Source organism: Pelodiscus sinensis, chromosome 16, assembly GCF_052426305.1.
Source record: "Pelodiscus sinensis isolate ZL-2025 chromosome 16, ASM5242630v1, whole genome shotgun sequence".
Classification (NCBI taxonomy): Eukaryota; Metazoa; Chordata; order Testudines; family Trionychidae; genus Pelodiscus; species Pelodiscus sinensis.
The window spans coordinates 17,045,577-17,060,769 of record NC_143067.1 but is presented as its reverse complement, the minus strand read 5'-3'; the positions used below and the strand labels follow the sequence as shown (position 1 = coordinate 17,060,769).

Below are 15,193 nucleotides of genomic sequence, written 5' to 3'. Positions count from 1 at the left end.
AAAACCTAAAAATGTTAAATTATCTTTAAAGAATACATGATCTCAGAATACAAACATGTACGCACTGTATCATTCAAAAACAGATAGTAAATCACTCTTTTTCATACATGTGTTTCTTTTGTATAATTCTGGACTAATACTGAAAATGTGTTCACTACCAGAAATCAACAGGGGAACTAATATACTAAGCTGCCCAGGATAATTATGAGTAATTTGTTTATTGGAGTAAACTTGAATTTGCTTCAAACCAAGGCTTGGAGCACCTCTGACTGAATTCAGTACAAACATACTTTTGACTTCAGTAGGAGCAGGAGAGGACTGGGTCTTAATACAAATGCAGTTTAAAATATACCTACTGTACTTACAAGGTGATAATTTTAATTACAAGCAGGGTGTGTATCTAGTGGTTAAACCAGAAGTCAGAGAGCCATAACTCCCAGTTGTTACTCAGCTCTTAAATTCCACAAAGATAGGAACTATACAAAAAGGCTACGTCTACACTGGCCCCTTTTCCGGAAGGGGCATGTAAATTTCATGAATCGTCGTAGGGAAATCCGCGGGGGATTTAAATATCCCCCGCGGCATTTAAATAAAAATGTCCGCCGCTTTTTTCCGGCTTTTAAAAAAGCTGGAAAAGAGCGTCTAGACTGGCCCCGATCCTCCGGAAAAAGCGCCCTTTTCCGGAGGCTCTTATTCCTACTTTGTAATTTTTATTTAAATGCCGCGGGGGATATTTAAATCCCCCGCGGATTTCCCTACAACGACTCATGAAATTTACATGCCCCTTCCGGAAAAGGGGCCAGTGTAGACGTAGCCAATCTGCTCAGCCCTGCCTCTGAGTTGCAGTGTAACCAACCCTCTTAACTTCTATACAACTGTGTGTATTATTACATGGAAGGCTTTATGTTGGTGAAGCGCTTTCAGGAATCAAAGCCAGGTCTTGAATGAAAGGTTATATTTCTCTTATTAAGCCACAATGGATAAAAAAGTGGAAGCATGCTAGCAATCAAAACTGAAAGATGAAGTAGACTGATTTTCTCATAAAGTTCAACTGGTTTAAACTGTAGTTCTTAGAATAATTAGCCAGGAAAGCAAAGTTGACTGCAACCGGACCCCTACTTAATTAAATCTTAAGTCTCACTTTTATCACAATAACTGTCAAATTATTAGGCCAACTACAAACAGCTGCTGCCTCTGTAAATAGTCTACCCTCAGTTCCACTGCTGTATTCCCACCATGTGCAGTGTGAAACACTGCAGACCTGACCACATGCTGCCTCTCATGGCCCAGAAAGCAGCTTCCCATTAAAAATGCTATTCCCAGCATTGTCTCAGTGTTGTGCTGATGATTCTGGGACACTGAATATGGGGGCACATTTCAGTACAACACACATTTGAAGTTGCTGAACTCAGGGCTTTTCTCCACTACACAGTGGATCAACACTGCAGCGACTGATCCACTGACGATCAAATTATTGTCTTCTTAGATGCAATAAATCAATATCCGAATGCTCTCCCACTGACTCTGGTACTCCACCAGGATGAGAAGAATAGACAGAGTCAACAGGAGAGCATCAGCTGCCAACCTTACTGAATTGAAGACACCACAGTAAGTAAGTCTAAGTATGTCAACTTCAACTACTCTATTAATTTCGCTGAAGTTGCATATCTTAGATTGATAGGAGAGGGGGAGTAGTGTAGACCAGTCCTCAGTATTGTCAATTTCAGTTTCACAGATGACATGTAAGAGAAAGAGTGAACAAAATTAGTTCCTGCTGCTAGATGAGTATGGGAAGACGGAACCTCCCTTCCTCGTCCCCATCAGAGCTCTTCCTAGAGCTCTCCTCCTTTAAACATTTTTTTTTAATTTAATGAAAAAGTAACATTTTAAAAACTGTTCCAAACATTAACTAAACATGCAAGCTAGAATTCTGGCTTCTCTAAATCAAGCTAATAACCAGCACCATAGCAAAGGCGCCAAATGATTTTAGATAGAGGCTTATGACAGGTGTAATTCTGATTTCATGGAGATCCTCACAAGCATCATTCTGGTACAGGGGCCAGTTCTACATAGCACTGAGCACCAGTTGCTGATGACAATGTGAAGGATCAGGCCATGCTATGTAATTATATTTGTGGACCTAAGCTTTATGAAGTAGAAAAACTATTTAAGAAAAACAAATTAGCTTTAAGAAATATATACGGATACTCATTGTAAGAGCTTTCTTCAATTGCCCAGCTAACAAACTAATTATATGAAAATAATGGGGTAAACTCTAGACCAGGCATGTCCAAAGTCCGGCCGGCGGGCCAATTGCGGCCCGTGTTCCGGTTTAATACGGCCCCACAGGTAATTTGGCAATATCTATCTTTTATGGCCCCCAACGAATCCATATGTATTGAGATGAATACATTGTAAAATCTCAGTTAATGTCAGTTGGTCTAAATCAGTTATAAATATATTTGGACACAACATGTATACTTGGTGTTATGTTCCTGTTCATATTTTTTGAACTTAAAGTTGACAGACAACCTTTATTACCAATAATATGTAATGTACTTTACAATGTTCCTGACATATATTTCAGCTTCCTGGATTTTTTTTTTCCATCTGGCCTTCAGATATGAAAGGCAGAGTGATTTAACACCTGTTTAGATTTGTCATCCATGTGACGAAATGAAAAGTATGCCGTTTGCAATAAACTTTGCATAAAATAGTTAATTTGCGTTTAATTTTAATGGTTCAAAGAATGTCAGGCAAAATGGTCGGCCCTCACGCATGTTCACTTCATCAAATCTGGCCCTCTTTGAAAAAAGTTTGGACACCCCTGCTCTAGACTATAAGAACAGCCATACAGGATCAGACCAAAGGTCCATCTAGCCCAGTATTCTGTCTTCCAACAGTGGCCAATGCCAGGTGCCTCAAAGAGGATGAAGAACTCTAGCCTCAGCTGCGTATGTACAACTGCAATGATTTATCATGGAATTTAGAGACAGAAGCCAGACCTAGTAGGTCATACAATTACTCCTGGGGGAATTCTGCACCACAGAATGCATGTCCCCCACAGATTTCTTTGACTGTCTGACAGGGAAGCAGAAGGAAGTTGCAAGAGCAGTCATACACTGCTCCGCAGCAGTATGGGTGCATTGTTTTGGGTGTGTGGAGCAGCCCGCGGAGTGCTAAATCACTCCCTCTTGGATCCTGCTGGGCTGAGCTTGCCTGCCTACATCTAATGTGCCTGGCATTGTCCTGTTCCTTGTGTTGTGCCAGAGTTGGGTGCAATTCTGCTAAGTCCCTGGCTAGTAGAAAGCGGGCACAGGGTGATCTAGTTCAGTGCAGTCAGTGGCCTATGCTCCACTGCCCTGTGGCAGCCTCCACATTTATTTACTGACAAATACAATGTTTCAGAATTTTAAAATACACACTTAAAATGCACAATTTTAAATTTTTTAGTGCAGAATAATGTTTTTTGTCACAGAATTCCCTCAGAAGTAGTACAGTCCATCTCCACTAAAAAATTGGCAGCCAAGCTCTCAAATGAGGATCTGTAACCTTCCCCCAACATGCAGGCTAATCCTCTCCTTAAAGGTAACAATAATGATGAAGAAAGCACAGAAGTTAAGGATTATTGCAGAAATGTGTTGAGATTGAAAAACAAATGGAGGCTATATGAAGGAAAGCAACTTTGTTTCTGGCTGACTTTGAACCAGGGACCTTGTATATGTTAGATAAACATGGTAACCACTACACCAATGTTTCCCAATTTAATTTGGACATGAAACTCTTTTCATCTTAAAAGAATTTCAAGGAACCTCTTGGGTTGCCAGGGTAATTTGTCAAGGAAAAAAAAAGCCCCACTGGAATTGATCAATCAAACCCCTGCCCGCCGCAAAATAGAGGGGGCAGGGGAGTGCCGCATTCTCACAGAACCCCTACTTTCGCTTCACAGAACCCTGGGGTTCTGTGGAACACCAATTGGGAAACACTGCATTACACCACAGAAACCAGCTGCTGGTGCATTTTGGGCCCCTTTCCAAAAATTTCTGTGTAGCCAGGGCACCAGACGGTTTCCCTTTGGAAAACAGAAGGGCACCTGCTTAGTAACAATAATTTATGTGGCACCAATGATCAGAAATTTAACTGAAGCTCAAAAATGCCCTGCAAAAAGCTGCCAAAAATAAACTTTCACAGGGCAGATATTACCCAGAATGTGAACCTGGGTCATTTCTTCCAAGGGTTGCTGGTAGAGAATCCAATGGGTGTGAACATCAGAGCCAATGGATGTGAACATCAGAACAGTCTCAGAAAATTACTGTCTTCCGAAGCTAGCTGATAAAATGTCACTAATTCATCCAGAGAACTCCGGTCATGTGAAGAAGTGGGCTGTGCCCACGAAAGCTCATGATCCCATCTACATATTTTGTTAGTCTATAAAGTGTTACAAGACCATTTGTTGTTTTTAAGTTTATCCAGAGAAGCACATTCCTATCAGCCCAAAGATTCCCATTTAACTCAACTGATCTGAGTCAAGACCTTATTAACCAGAAATGCATCTTGGTCTGCCCAGTGCATTTAGTGATAATTACTCTCTACCTAGCAGGAGCAGGATTTCAGACATGCTGCAAGGGACTTAAATGCCCAAATCTTACTACATTTTGATGGCATTTTGGGTTCCTAATTCCCTTTGATTTTCTTGAAATCCTAGCCAATACCAAATAAGAAGGGGTATTATTTCTCTTATCCAAATATTCCCTCATTCCTAAGGAGGCTCCGTCTTGCACTTATGTTGCGCTGTGAATTTCAAAGGCTGTTCATGGAGTTAAATGACTAAATGCTTTTTATTTAAACTGAATTTGGGCGTCAAAATACCTTCGGTGGTTTCACACTTAGCTGATCAGAGTGCACTGCCTGAAGGGGACAACAGTCCCAGGGAAAGATCCCTACGTGTAGGCCCAGCTCAGACCCAGTCACCTGTTATATCACATTGCGAAACTCACATACAGATCCCTGCCTAGGGGTTCCCTGTTTAGATACAAACCCCTGGTTTCAGGAGCCTCAGACTCCCCCCCACGCCCTCCCCGACATGGAACTGCCCAGCCCTGCCCACTGGGGACAGTTTAGTTTGTGCCTTCACTGAAGATGAACTTGCTACTGATTTTTCTCTTCATGCTGGAGGTCCCTTCAGGTATGTGGCTATCAGCGGTCCAGAGGGATCCTGCTACACTGACTTCAGAAGAGGAGCTGTTTGTGGCAGCCTAAGGGAATTAGGTGCCCAGATCACAATGGATTTCAATGGCAGTAGGGTGCCTCACGCCTTTAGGCATGGTTCCAGGGAGCTTAATTTTCATGTTCCCAGGGGACAGGGGCCTGACTAACCCAGACATTTCTGTAGTTCCCTCCCAGGTGTCCTCTCCCAAGTGCAGCTGCAGGAAACAGGCTGGGAGCAGGGAATCCCGGGGAATCCCTGACATTCACTTGCACCATCTCCAGAGACTCGGTTTCCTCCACCACTGCCACTTGGCAGCCCGTGGGGAAAGAGCTGGAATGGGTGGGGCACACATGATACAGCTCTAGCAAGTAGTACACTAACTACACCAGTGCACTGCAGAGCCAAGAGACCATCTCCGCAGACACCGCTAAGAACCAAGTCTCCCAGCAGCTCCACTCGCTGTCAGCTGCAGACACTTCCCCATATTACTGCACCCGGCAGCCTCACCCCACTCACACACAGAGACACAGAGCAAATCAAGGGCTGGTTCAAAAAGGGGAAGCACATTCTCACCACCCCATTGAGACAATGGGAATGCGGAGAGCTGTGATTCCCGCCTCCTCCCCACACCAAACTCAGCGTAAATTGAAAGACAATGCAAAGGGGAGGCGAGTGGGGAACTTGAGGGAACATCTTATATCTCTGCACACCAAGGTGGTGCCACAAAGAGGGGTAACTTTAGTTCCAGACCTCAACCTCTTGGTCTCAATGTTGGCCCCTGTTGGCCCCTGCCCAGCAACATTCAGTTTTTCAGCTCTCTCTCTCTCCCTTCACACCCATCACTCTCCTGGTGACCCACACTTCCCCGGTGCCCCCACAGGACACTGTCTGTTGCATTCAGGCAGTGAAATGCATTATGGGGCAGTGCCCATGCCAATGACAATCAGTTCTGAAAAGTTTGGGTGGGGATATGGGTGCAGGAGGTGGGCAGAGGGTTTGGGTTATAGGGGCAAGGGGACTGGAATTGGGGGAAGAAGAATGGGGGAGGGAGGGGCTGGAGTGCCAGAGGCAGGCTCTGGCCAGTAGATTTACCTGAGTGACTCCCAGCCAGCAGCCCAACACGTTTCTGAGGCAGCCTCCCTGCCTGGCAATGGAATTGTGCTGGGGGTGGGGGCAGTTCATGAAGCCTAGCCCCTCCCCTCTGCGCTCACAGTTGTGAAAAAGAAATAGCTGGCAGCTGCTTTTCTGAGCAGCATGCAGGTGGAACGAGGCAAGCTCCCAGTGCCTATGCAGTGTCCATCCAACCCTTCTGAGCTGTGCTGTAGCACAGCGGATGGAGGCTGGGTCAGCGTGCCATTCCCGCCTTCCCCTGGCCGGCCGGAGCATGCTGAAACTGGAGCTCTCAGCTGGCCAGAGGGGAGGGGTGGGGTGAAAGAAGGGACCGGATGGGAGAGGTGGACAAAAGAAAATGGAGTGGAAGGGGAAGGGTGGGGTCAGAGCCCTCTGCAGCACCCCCCTGCTGCTCTGGACGTGGCTTGGAAGCATGCTGTGGCCCAGCAGCCAGCGGTCCACGGCCCAGCACCGGTCCACAGACCAGTGGTTGGGAACCTCTGTCCTAAATAACTTTACAACCTTCAACTACTTGCACGCTTAAAATGTCTCCTCCTTGAATGTGGCATGCACCATGCTATAAAGACAGTCTTCTCTGGTCTTTATTTAGTTTCATTTGTTTCCATTTACGTTTTCAAACACTGCCTTAGTGGAACTCGAATACAAAGGTCAATTTCAGTCTTTGCATATACCTGAGCAACCAAGCTTGGCAAGATGGACTTTGAAAAATAAACTGCAACCTTAAAGGGTTCTCATCTAGGATAATATGTATAATGTTTTGTACTTGCTTACTGTATGCTCCCACAGCAGCAACAGATCTTTGCATTCCATTAAAATTAGTGAATAGACACTGGACAGAGATTATTCTTTTCCCTAGTAGTCTAGCAACAGCCATGGAAAGCTAAATACTTATTTGCTGAAAGATTTATAAAACAAACCAGACACAAATACACGTGTATGTTATAATCAATTAAGGGTCTGATCCTGGAGGAGGAGTCTGGATGACATTATTAAGCCTTTAGCTGTTAGTGATATCTTTAGAGCTTGTCTCTACTACAGCGAAGAATCGACATTGCAACAATAGATCCACTGGGGGTTGATTTGGCGTGTCTCGTGAAGACTCACTAAATCGAATGCTGAGCACTCAGACATCAACTTTGGTACCCCATCGGAACGAGATGAGTAAGGGGATATCGACAGGAGAGTTCCTCCCATCAATTCAGTGCAGTGTGGACCCCATCAAAAGTAGATCTAGGCTACTTTGACTTTAGTTACGCTACTAATATAACTCCAATTGAGTAGCTTGGATTGACCACTCCCACTTCCCCAATGTATACCTGGCCACAGTCAGATTAAAAATATTAGAAAAAAATGTCGAGGTCCTCCCTTTGTTCTAACAAAAGCTCCTATTAAAGGCCCAGCACACACACGGAAGGATCGGGTTGTGAAACACCTACCTGGTTTTCTACAGACAAAGAATCTAGTTGTTTTTATGTGAGGTATCCATTTCTTTGCATAATGTTTTGAACTTCTGCATCTATCTGAAGGGCTTACATCACCATAAAGTGTTTTTGGTCATTGGAGTCTCTAATTTCAGTCTGCAAGTGAAAACTTGAACCATCCTAACAAATGAATAGGGAAATGATGAGAATGTTAAAGTTCTTGTTAGAAGGAGACAGCATTATCTGGAAGCCTAAAAGGGAAGGTAAATAAGTAGCATCCAGGTTGATTAGGTATTAGGTTGTGACTAGATAATCACATGAATGATTGAGATGGAAAGTGTACTGATATTAAGGGCACATAAAAAAGCAATACTGCCAGTCCCAAAGACATCACAAGTCAATACCTCAGAAAAGAACTGTGACATTTTAAAATAATGTGGGTTCTTTTTATTTGCTTCCTAGTTTCTGAGCTCTTGGAAACATTTAGGTCAGGGCTTCGAGTTTCTTCTGCAACCAGGAAGTTAGAAACCTGTATGTTTTAAATGGAAGTTGAGGTTCTTGCCTAATCACATCTCTATGAGCTGAGGTTTTAACAAACACACCAAAAGTGTCATGGCATATACAATGAAATTGTGAGAACTGGCAACACTGCAAAGCTAACTTGGCCCAACTAGTTAGCAACCTGGAGACTCTTACAGAGTTCTTGGGTTTCACCCATCAGAATTACTAGCAGCACATTTCCAGTCATCACTGTCTCCAACCCTCCCAAAAAATGGGCAATCTGGAAGCACCACTAGGAGGGGATTCTTGTGGAGATTCTCTTTCCCACAGTCCCCTCCTGTGCGTTTTGCCACAACAGAGTATTTTTCTGACCAAAGTCAGTGAGAGTTCACTGCATAAGAATACCTAAGATTTGACCTCATATTTACAAACAAATTTCTTTGTGTCACCTGTAACACCTTAGATTATTGAAAACAATTAAAATCTGATTTGTTTTTACTACTTATGCTGTTTTCTTAGTACAGTAAAACTCCATTAGTCCGGCATCCAATGCTCCGGGACTCCTGATGGTCCGGCACCATCAGGAACCCGGAAGTGCTGGGGCAGCCGGACAGGCTTCCCCCATTCAGCTGCTGCTGAATCTGACCAGCAGCTGAATCGGGAAGCCGGGAGCAGAGCAGCTGGGATGCTGCCGGGTTGGTCCCGTAGCGCTGCCCCTCGGGTCTGGGGGACCAACCCGGCAGCACCCCAGCTGCTCTTGGGGATGCCTGGGGCAGAGCAGCTGGAGTGCTGCTGGGTTGGTCCCGCAGCGCCAAACAACGGCGCTGCGGGACCAACCCAGCAGGACCCCAGCTGCTCTGCCCCAGGGGTCCCCAAGTCAGCCGCTGCTGAAACAGATCAGCGGCTGATTCCAGGAAGCCCGGGGCAGAGCAGCGGCTTCCTGGAATCAACCGCTGATCTGTTTCAGTAGCGGATGAATCGGGGACCCCTGGGGCAAAGCAGCTGGGGTCCTGCCGGGTTGGTCCCACAGCCCCGAGGGGCAGCGCTACGGGACCAACCGGGCAGTACCCCAGCTGCTCTGTCCCAGGCGTCCCCAAGAGCAGCTGGAGTGCTGCTGGGTTGGTGCCGTAGCGCCGCCCCTCGGCGCTGCGGGACTAACCCAGCAGCACCCCAGCTGCTCTATTGCAGGCATCCCCAATTCAGCTGCTGCTGAAACTGACCAGCAGCAGCTGAATCAGGGACGCCTGGGGCAGAGCCGGACTATCGTAAGGGGGGGGGGGGGCTATGAGGGGTCTGGGATGGCATCCCCTCCCACCCCACTCCAGACCCCTCATAGCCCCCCCTTCTGATAGTCCGGCATATCTGATAATCCGGCACCCCCTGGGTCCTAAAGGTGCCGGATTATTGGAAGTTTTCTGTATTTGCACCAACAGAGGAGCAAGAAAAATGAGCTAGTTTCATTTTTCTTTGCAGTCAGCCCATACTTAATTTCATATTATTTTGCCCTAGCAGAATGCTGTAATATCTGGGCTGAGGAAAAGAAACCACAACTTTTCACTTACATACAATATTAATAATAAAACAACAACAAAAAATTTTCACTAGCCCTTGGTTTTGTAAAAGCTTATTTTCAGTGATCCTCAAAAATGGGGCTCAGTTTGACCTGACACTGTCCTTTTAATCTATGTAAAACTAATGGCAATAACAGCTGTATTGCCAAAGGAGTGCAGCAAATCATACTTAGCATCTGCATCACAGTGCAATCTGCTACAAAGTTTGGCTTTCATTCAGCCCCCAAAATAAAACACTGATGTTTTTACCAAGCGTTTGTCCATCTTCCCTTATTTTTACCACTGTCAGATATTAGCTCCAAGCCAATACGCTACATCTAGACTGGCATGATTTTCCGCAAATGCTTTTAACGGAAAAGTTTTTCCGTTAAAAGCATTTGCGGAAAAGAGCGTCTAGCTTCGCACGGACGCTTTTGCGCAAAAGCACTTTTGCGGAAAAGCATCCATGCCAATCTAGACGCGGTTTTGCGAAAGAAAGCCCCAATCGCCATTTTCGCTGTCGGGGCTTTTTTGTGCAAAACAGTTTTTAGCTGTCTACACTGGCCCTCTTGCGCAAAAGCATTTGCGCAAGAGGGCTTTTTCCCGAGCGGGAGCAGCATAGTATTCGCGCAAGGACACTGACAATCTTACATTAGATCGTCAGTGTTCTTGTGCAAATTCAAGCAGCCAGTGTAGACAGCTGGCAAGTTTTTCCGCAAAAGCATTTGCTTTTGCAGAAAAACTTGCCAGTCTAGATGCAGCCATAATGTTTCTTGTAGTGCTAACATTTTAGTACCCTATCTTACAAGGTGCTGAGCATCCTAGACTCACATTAGCTTTGAAGGTGCAGTGCTCATTAGGGTTGCCAGATGGTTTAATAAAAAATACCAAAACACCTTCCTCCCACCCAAAAAATTCTGTTGAGGAAAAAAAAAGGGGGAGACCAAAATTGTTGATAAAAACAAAACAAAACAAAACAAAAAACCGTGGCCCCTTTAAGAAACGCTTTGCTTTTGAGGCTTTTTGGCCCTAACAGGCTAGACAGCTCCCCTGCGGAACCCAGTAGACACTCAGGATTTTCACCTACTGGCCAGAAAAAAAAATCAGAAAATACTGGATATTTTAGGTGTCTGATATTTTCACTGGACATTTCTAGCTCCTAAATTTTTTGAATCAGATCTTGACTTTGGCAAGCTCTCTGCCTGCTGAAAAGCCAGAATATAATGGAGATTGCCTATCTCCTAGAACTGGAAGGGACCTTGAAGGTCATTGAGTCCAGTCCCCTGCCTTCACAGCAGGACCAAGTACCATCCCTGACAAACTTTTGCCCCAAATAGCCTCCACAAGGATTGAACTTACAGCCCTGGGTTTAGCAGGCCAATGCTCAAACCACTGAGCTATCCCTCCCCCCCAGGTGCTATGTTTTTTCTAATATCATGGAAAAACAAAATATTTCCATCAAAATAACAATAAAACAGGCTTTGTGACCTACATTAGTTATTTTAATCTTCACAAGAGAAATATGTTATGATTTCAAAGGGACAGGTAGTTTTTTAATTGTGATCAATTCCATTACAAAGAGGATGAAAATTAGCAGACATCCTAAACTTAATGAAACACATCGATGCCTGCAGGCTAAGTAGCTCCCCGCTGGGCACATCAAGCATATGCTTAACAGAAATAATTTACTCAAATCCTGTCTGAGCTACCATGCTAGGGATGTAAGAGACTAGTCAACTACTTGATAAGCATATGCTTATCAGGTAGTCAAGTAGTGACTCAACTAGTTGCTTTCCTCCTCCCTGCTGCCTCTATCAGAGAGAGCTAACCCCTCTGCAGCTCTGCAGTTTCCCCTCTTATCAACTAATTGAGTAGTCAATGGAAATTCTGCCAACTAATGCACTCAATTAGCTGATTACCCGCAATTTAACATCCCTATACCATACTATACTTTTTTTCATTTTAAGTGAATAAATACAACAAAAAGACCCTAGTAACATGTGATAAAACTCACCCCTAAATGAAAGCAAACACACAAAGCTTTGCAGCTGCTGTGTGTAACTTCAAGATTACAAACAGAGTTTAAAATAGGGCTTGTTTCCATAATCACATATAGCTTTCCTTAATGTCCCATTGACCGGCTTCCATTTTGGGCAGTGACTCCTACTGGCAAGTACAAAGATCATGGTCATTTTCTGCACTTGACTGGTGGGGAGAAAGCATCTTTTAACAGCTGTTTCTCCTTGCAATGCCAATCAATATTCTGTCGTGCAACTATTCAACTCCAACACCAAAAGTCTGTGTTCAATACCATGGGGTTTTGAACACTTCCTCAGAGCTTCTGAGCAACCCCATCTGCCTCTAATTTCAGTTTGGTGGTTGAGCGCACTCAGCACTTTGCAGGAGAGAATCCTGAATAGGATACCTGGATACTTCAGCAGAGCACTACATTGTTAAGCTAGGCCATCATACATCACTTACCTGCACGCATTCCTGTAAAAGATTTTTTGAAATGTGCACAAGTTGTTTCAAGCCAGCAGCAGGATTTAAACAAAGACGTTCCCAAAACACACTGCTAAGTACTTGATAACAAAGCAATAGTAACTACGAACCACAGGACTGGGTGTTGGACCCAGTCTTGTAGTTTTTCTTAAAATACAGCTCCCATTAACTTCAATCATATCTACTTAAACAAAAGTGCAGGATTGGATCTATTCCCTGGAGTAATCCCTCTGCTGTATAGAACTGGAAGTCCATTGATACTTATAATACATTTGGCACATATAACAACTTAGGAAAACAAGATTTTAGCTTTTAAAATATTAGAATACAATACACAGTGATCAGAGAGTTATTCTTTGAATTATGCCCAGATTGCATTTTACTCCTTTTAAGATTTCATCTTAAATATTCATTTTAAAGATGCTGTAAAAGACTCAAGCATGATTATTTTATTTCCCCATTTCTATTCCCCTCCAACTGCATCTTGATATTTCCAGGGGCAGTTATAATATTTTATATTTTCACATGGAAGATGCAACACATAGTGTCTTTTTGACCAATATATTTAAGTAGCTGAAATTAATCCATCTGTAGGAAAAAGGAGAATAGACTAAATTAGAAAGTTAATATCCAGCTGCATCAACTCAAGGAGGACAGATTTATGCAATACTAAGTACAGAAGAGGAAAATAAATTTACAACGCTACTGTAAAAGAAGCAACACACTCCAAACTGCTTACACTGCAAAAATATTCTGCTTCATCACACAGAATTTAAATTATTATATAAATGCTGATCCCAAACAAACTGAGCTCCAAAAGAGTTATTAATCAAATACTACTTTTTGATAACTAGCAACTAACTGGCATGGTAAATTATTGTGAGTTAAGTTAGTCCTTGTTATATTTGCAATCCTGTAAGTCAGAAATGCCAAGTTCTGTCCTGACACCGGCCATTGAAATCCCACTTGAATAAATGGGATTTAAGAAGTGACACTGAACACAAATTTGGCCCAACATAAGAGTTTACCCAGCCAATTTGTCACATGTCACTTTCTTTTGACCTCCAGGTGATCAAGAAATGCCACTGCAATTGTTTCTTTTATCAGGAGAAAATACTGCACTGTTTTACTTGCTCACACAATGAACAAAGAATTAATAATTTAGGTGATGGCTCTCTCAACTGTTTTAAGAGGCAATGCCCAGAGTCACCTTATGCAAAGACCCTAGTGACAGACACTGCACTTGGCTGCCTTTCACAGAAGTGCAGATTTTTGTTCTGCAGGAACGGTATAAGTTTGCCCCATGAAAAGTAAGCTTGTATCAACTTTGTTCAAAACCAGCTTCTTTCCCTGATAGTCTCAGGCTCTTCCCAAAGGGGAGCTCCAAACCATGAGGAGGCTATGCAACTTTTCAGGCTGTTAACTCAATTTTACCTTGGGCCCAAGGGCATCACCCTGATTTTGGCACAATCCTGCTGCAGGCAAAGCCTACCGACATCTTCCCAACTAAGGGAATTTCATCTACTTCAGTGGAGTTATACCCCGGCTGAGTGGGGAACCCAGCTTCTTTTTGTCTGAACAATCCCCCTCAGGCTCACAGACCTGGCATTACACGCAACCGGACCGGAGACACCCCCTGCCTGCCCTCAGAAGTCACACAAATGAATGAAAAGCAGCGGCGCAGCCGTGCCAGTCTGTAACTTTAAAAACAAGTCGCTCTGTGGCACCGCAGAGCCCAACCAAAAGAGACCGAGCCACGAGCGTTCCTGGGCAAGACCCACTTCAGCGGACGAACGCGAGTGGAACTAACAGAGTGAAAGCGCCAGGCAGCGGGACCGGCTCCGCATCCCGCCCGCTTCCACCTGCCCCTGCTGCAGCCACCGCGCCCGCCCGGCCCGCGAAGAAGGTGCGTCCACGGGGCGGTGCTGCGGTGACCCAGCCGCCCCGTCTCCGTGGGCCAGGCTGAGCCCCCCATTCCCAGCCGCGCGGCGGGAGGCGAGAGCTCCGGGGCAGCTGGGGAGGGGGCTGCAAACGAGCCCGGCTGCTGCCGTGGCCCCTGCTCCTGGGCTTACCCGGGAGATGGTCAGCGGGGTGCTGAAGTCCTTGCCCCCCACCAGCCGGAAGCCCCATGGCGAGGGGCCGCTGAGAGCCACTGTGTGGGGCATGCTGGCGCCGCGGCCGGGAGCGCAAGCTGCAAGGACGCTCTGCCTCTGCCCCTGCCCCGCCGCTGCCAGCGCCGCTAAGCCCCGGCCCGCCTGACGTCTCCGCGCCCCCCTCCGCCCCCGCCTGGGAGGCGGGTCCCTCCCTGCCCGGAGCCGGCTGCAGGACAGCGCTGCAGGCCGGGCACCGGGCCGCCTGAGCCAGAGCCCGGCCCTGTGGGGGCTCGGCAGGGAGCCGGGCTAGAGGCGGGGGAGAGTGGGGCACAGCGCGCCGCCTCAGCGAGCCCGAAGGGAGCCGCCAGTTCTCGCTGCTAAACCCCGCAGGGACTAAGCCCCCCGCTTCTGCCCTCCTAAGCCCCCGAGGGAGCCCCCTCCAGCCCTCCCCAATAAACTCAATAGGGAGCCCCCTTCTTCTCCCTTCCTAAGCCCCCTCCAGCCCTCCCCAATAAACTCAATAGGGAGCCCCCTTCTTCTCCCTTCCTAAGCCCCCTCCAGCCCTCCCCAATAAACTCAATAGGGAACCCCCTTCTTCTCCCTTCCTAAGCCCCCTCCAGCCCTCCCCAATAAACTCAATAGGGAGCCCCCTTCTTCTCCCTTCCTAAGCCCCCTCCAGCCCTCCCCACTAAACTCAATAGGGAGCCCCCTTCTTCTCCCTTCCTAAGCCCCCTCCAGTCCTCCCCACTAAACTCAATAGGGAGCCCCCTTCTTCTCCCTTCCTAA

The 15,193-nt window shown here is 45.9% G+C and overlaps 1 protein-coding gene across 1 annotated transcript in view; it reads right to left on the bottom strand.

The window, feature by feature from the left end:
- Positions 1 to 14,573, bottom strand: part of PDLIM4 (PDZ and LIM domain 4) — a 125,776-nt gene extending 111,203 nt beyond the window's left edge. Inside the window, exon 1 of the mRNA XM_075900355.2 lies at positions 14,387 to 14,573. Within this exon, the coding sequence (XP_075756470.1) occupies positions 14,387 to 14,479 (93 nt within the window). The 5' untranslated portion in view covers positions 14,480 to 14,573. The remainder of the gene's footprint in view (positions 1 to 14,386) is intronic.
- Positions 14,574 to 15,193: the final 620 nt, after the last annotated feature.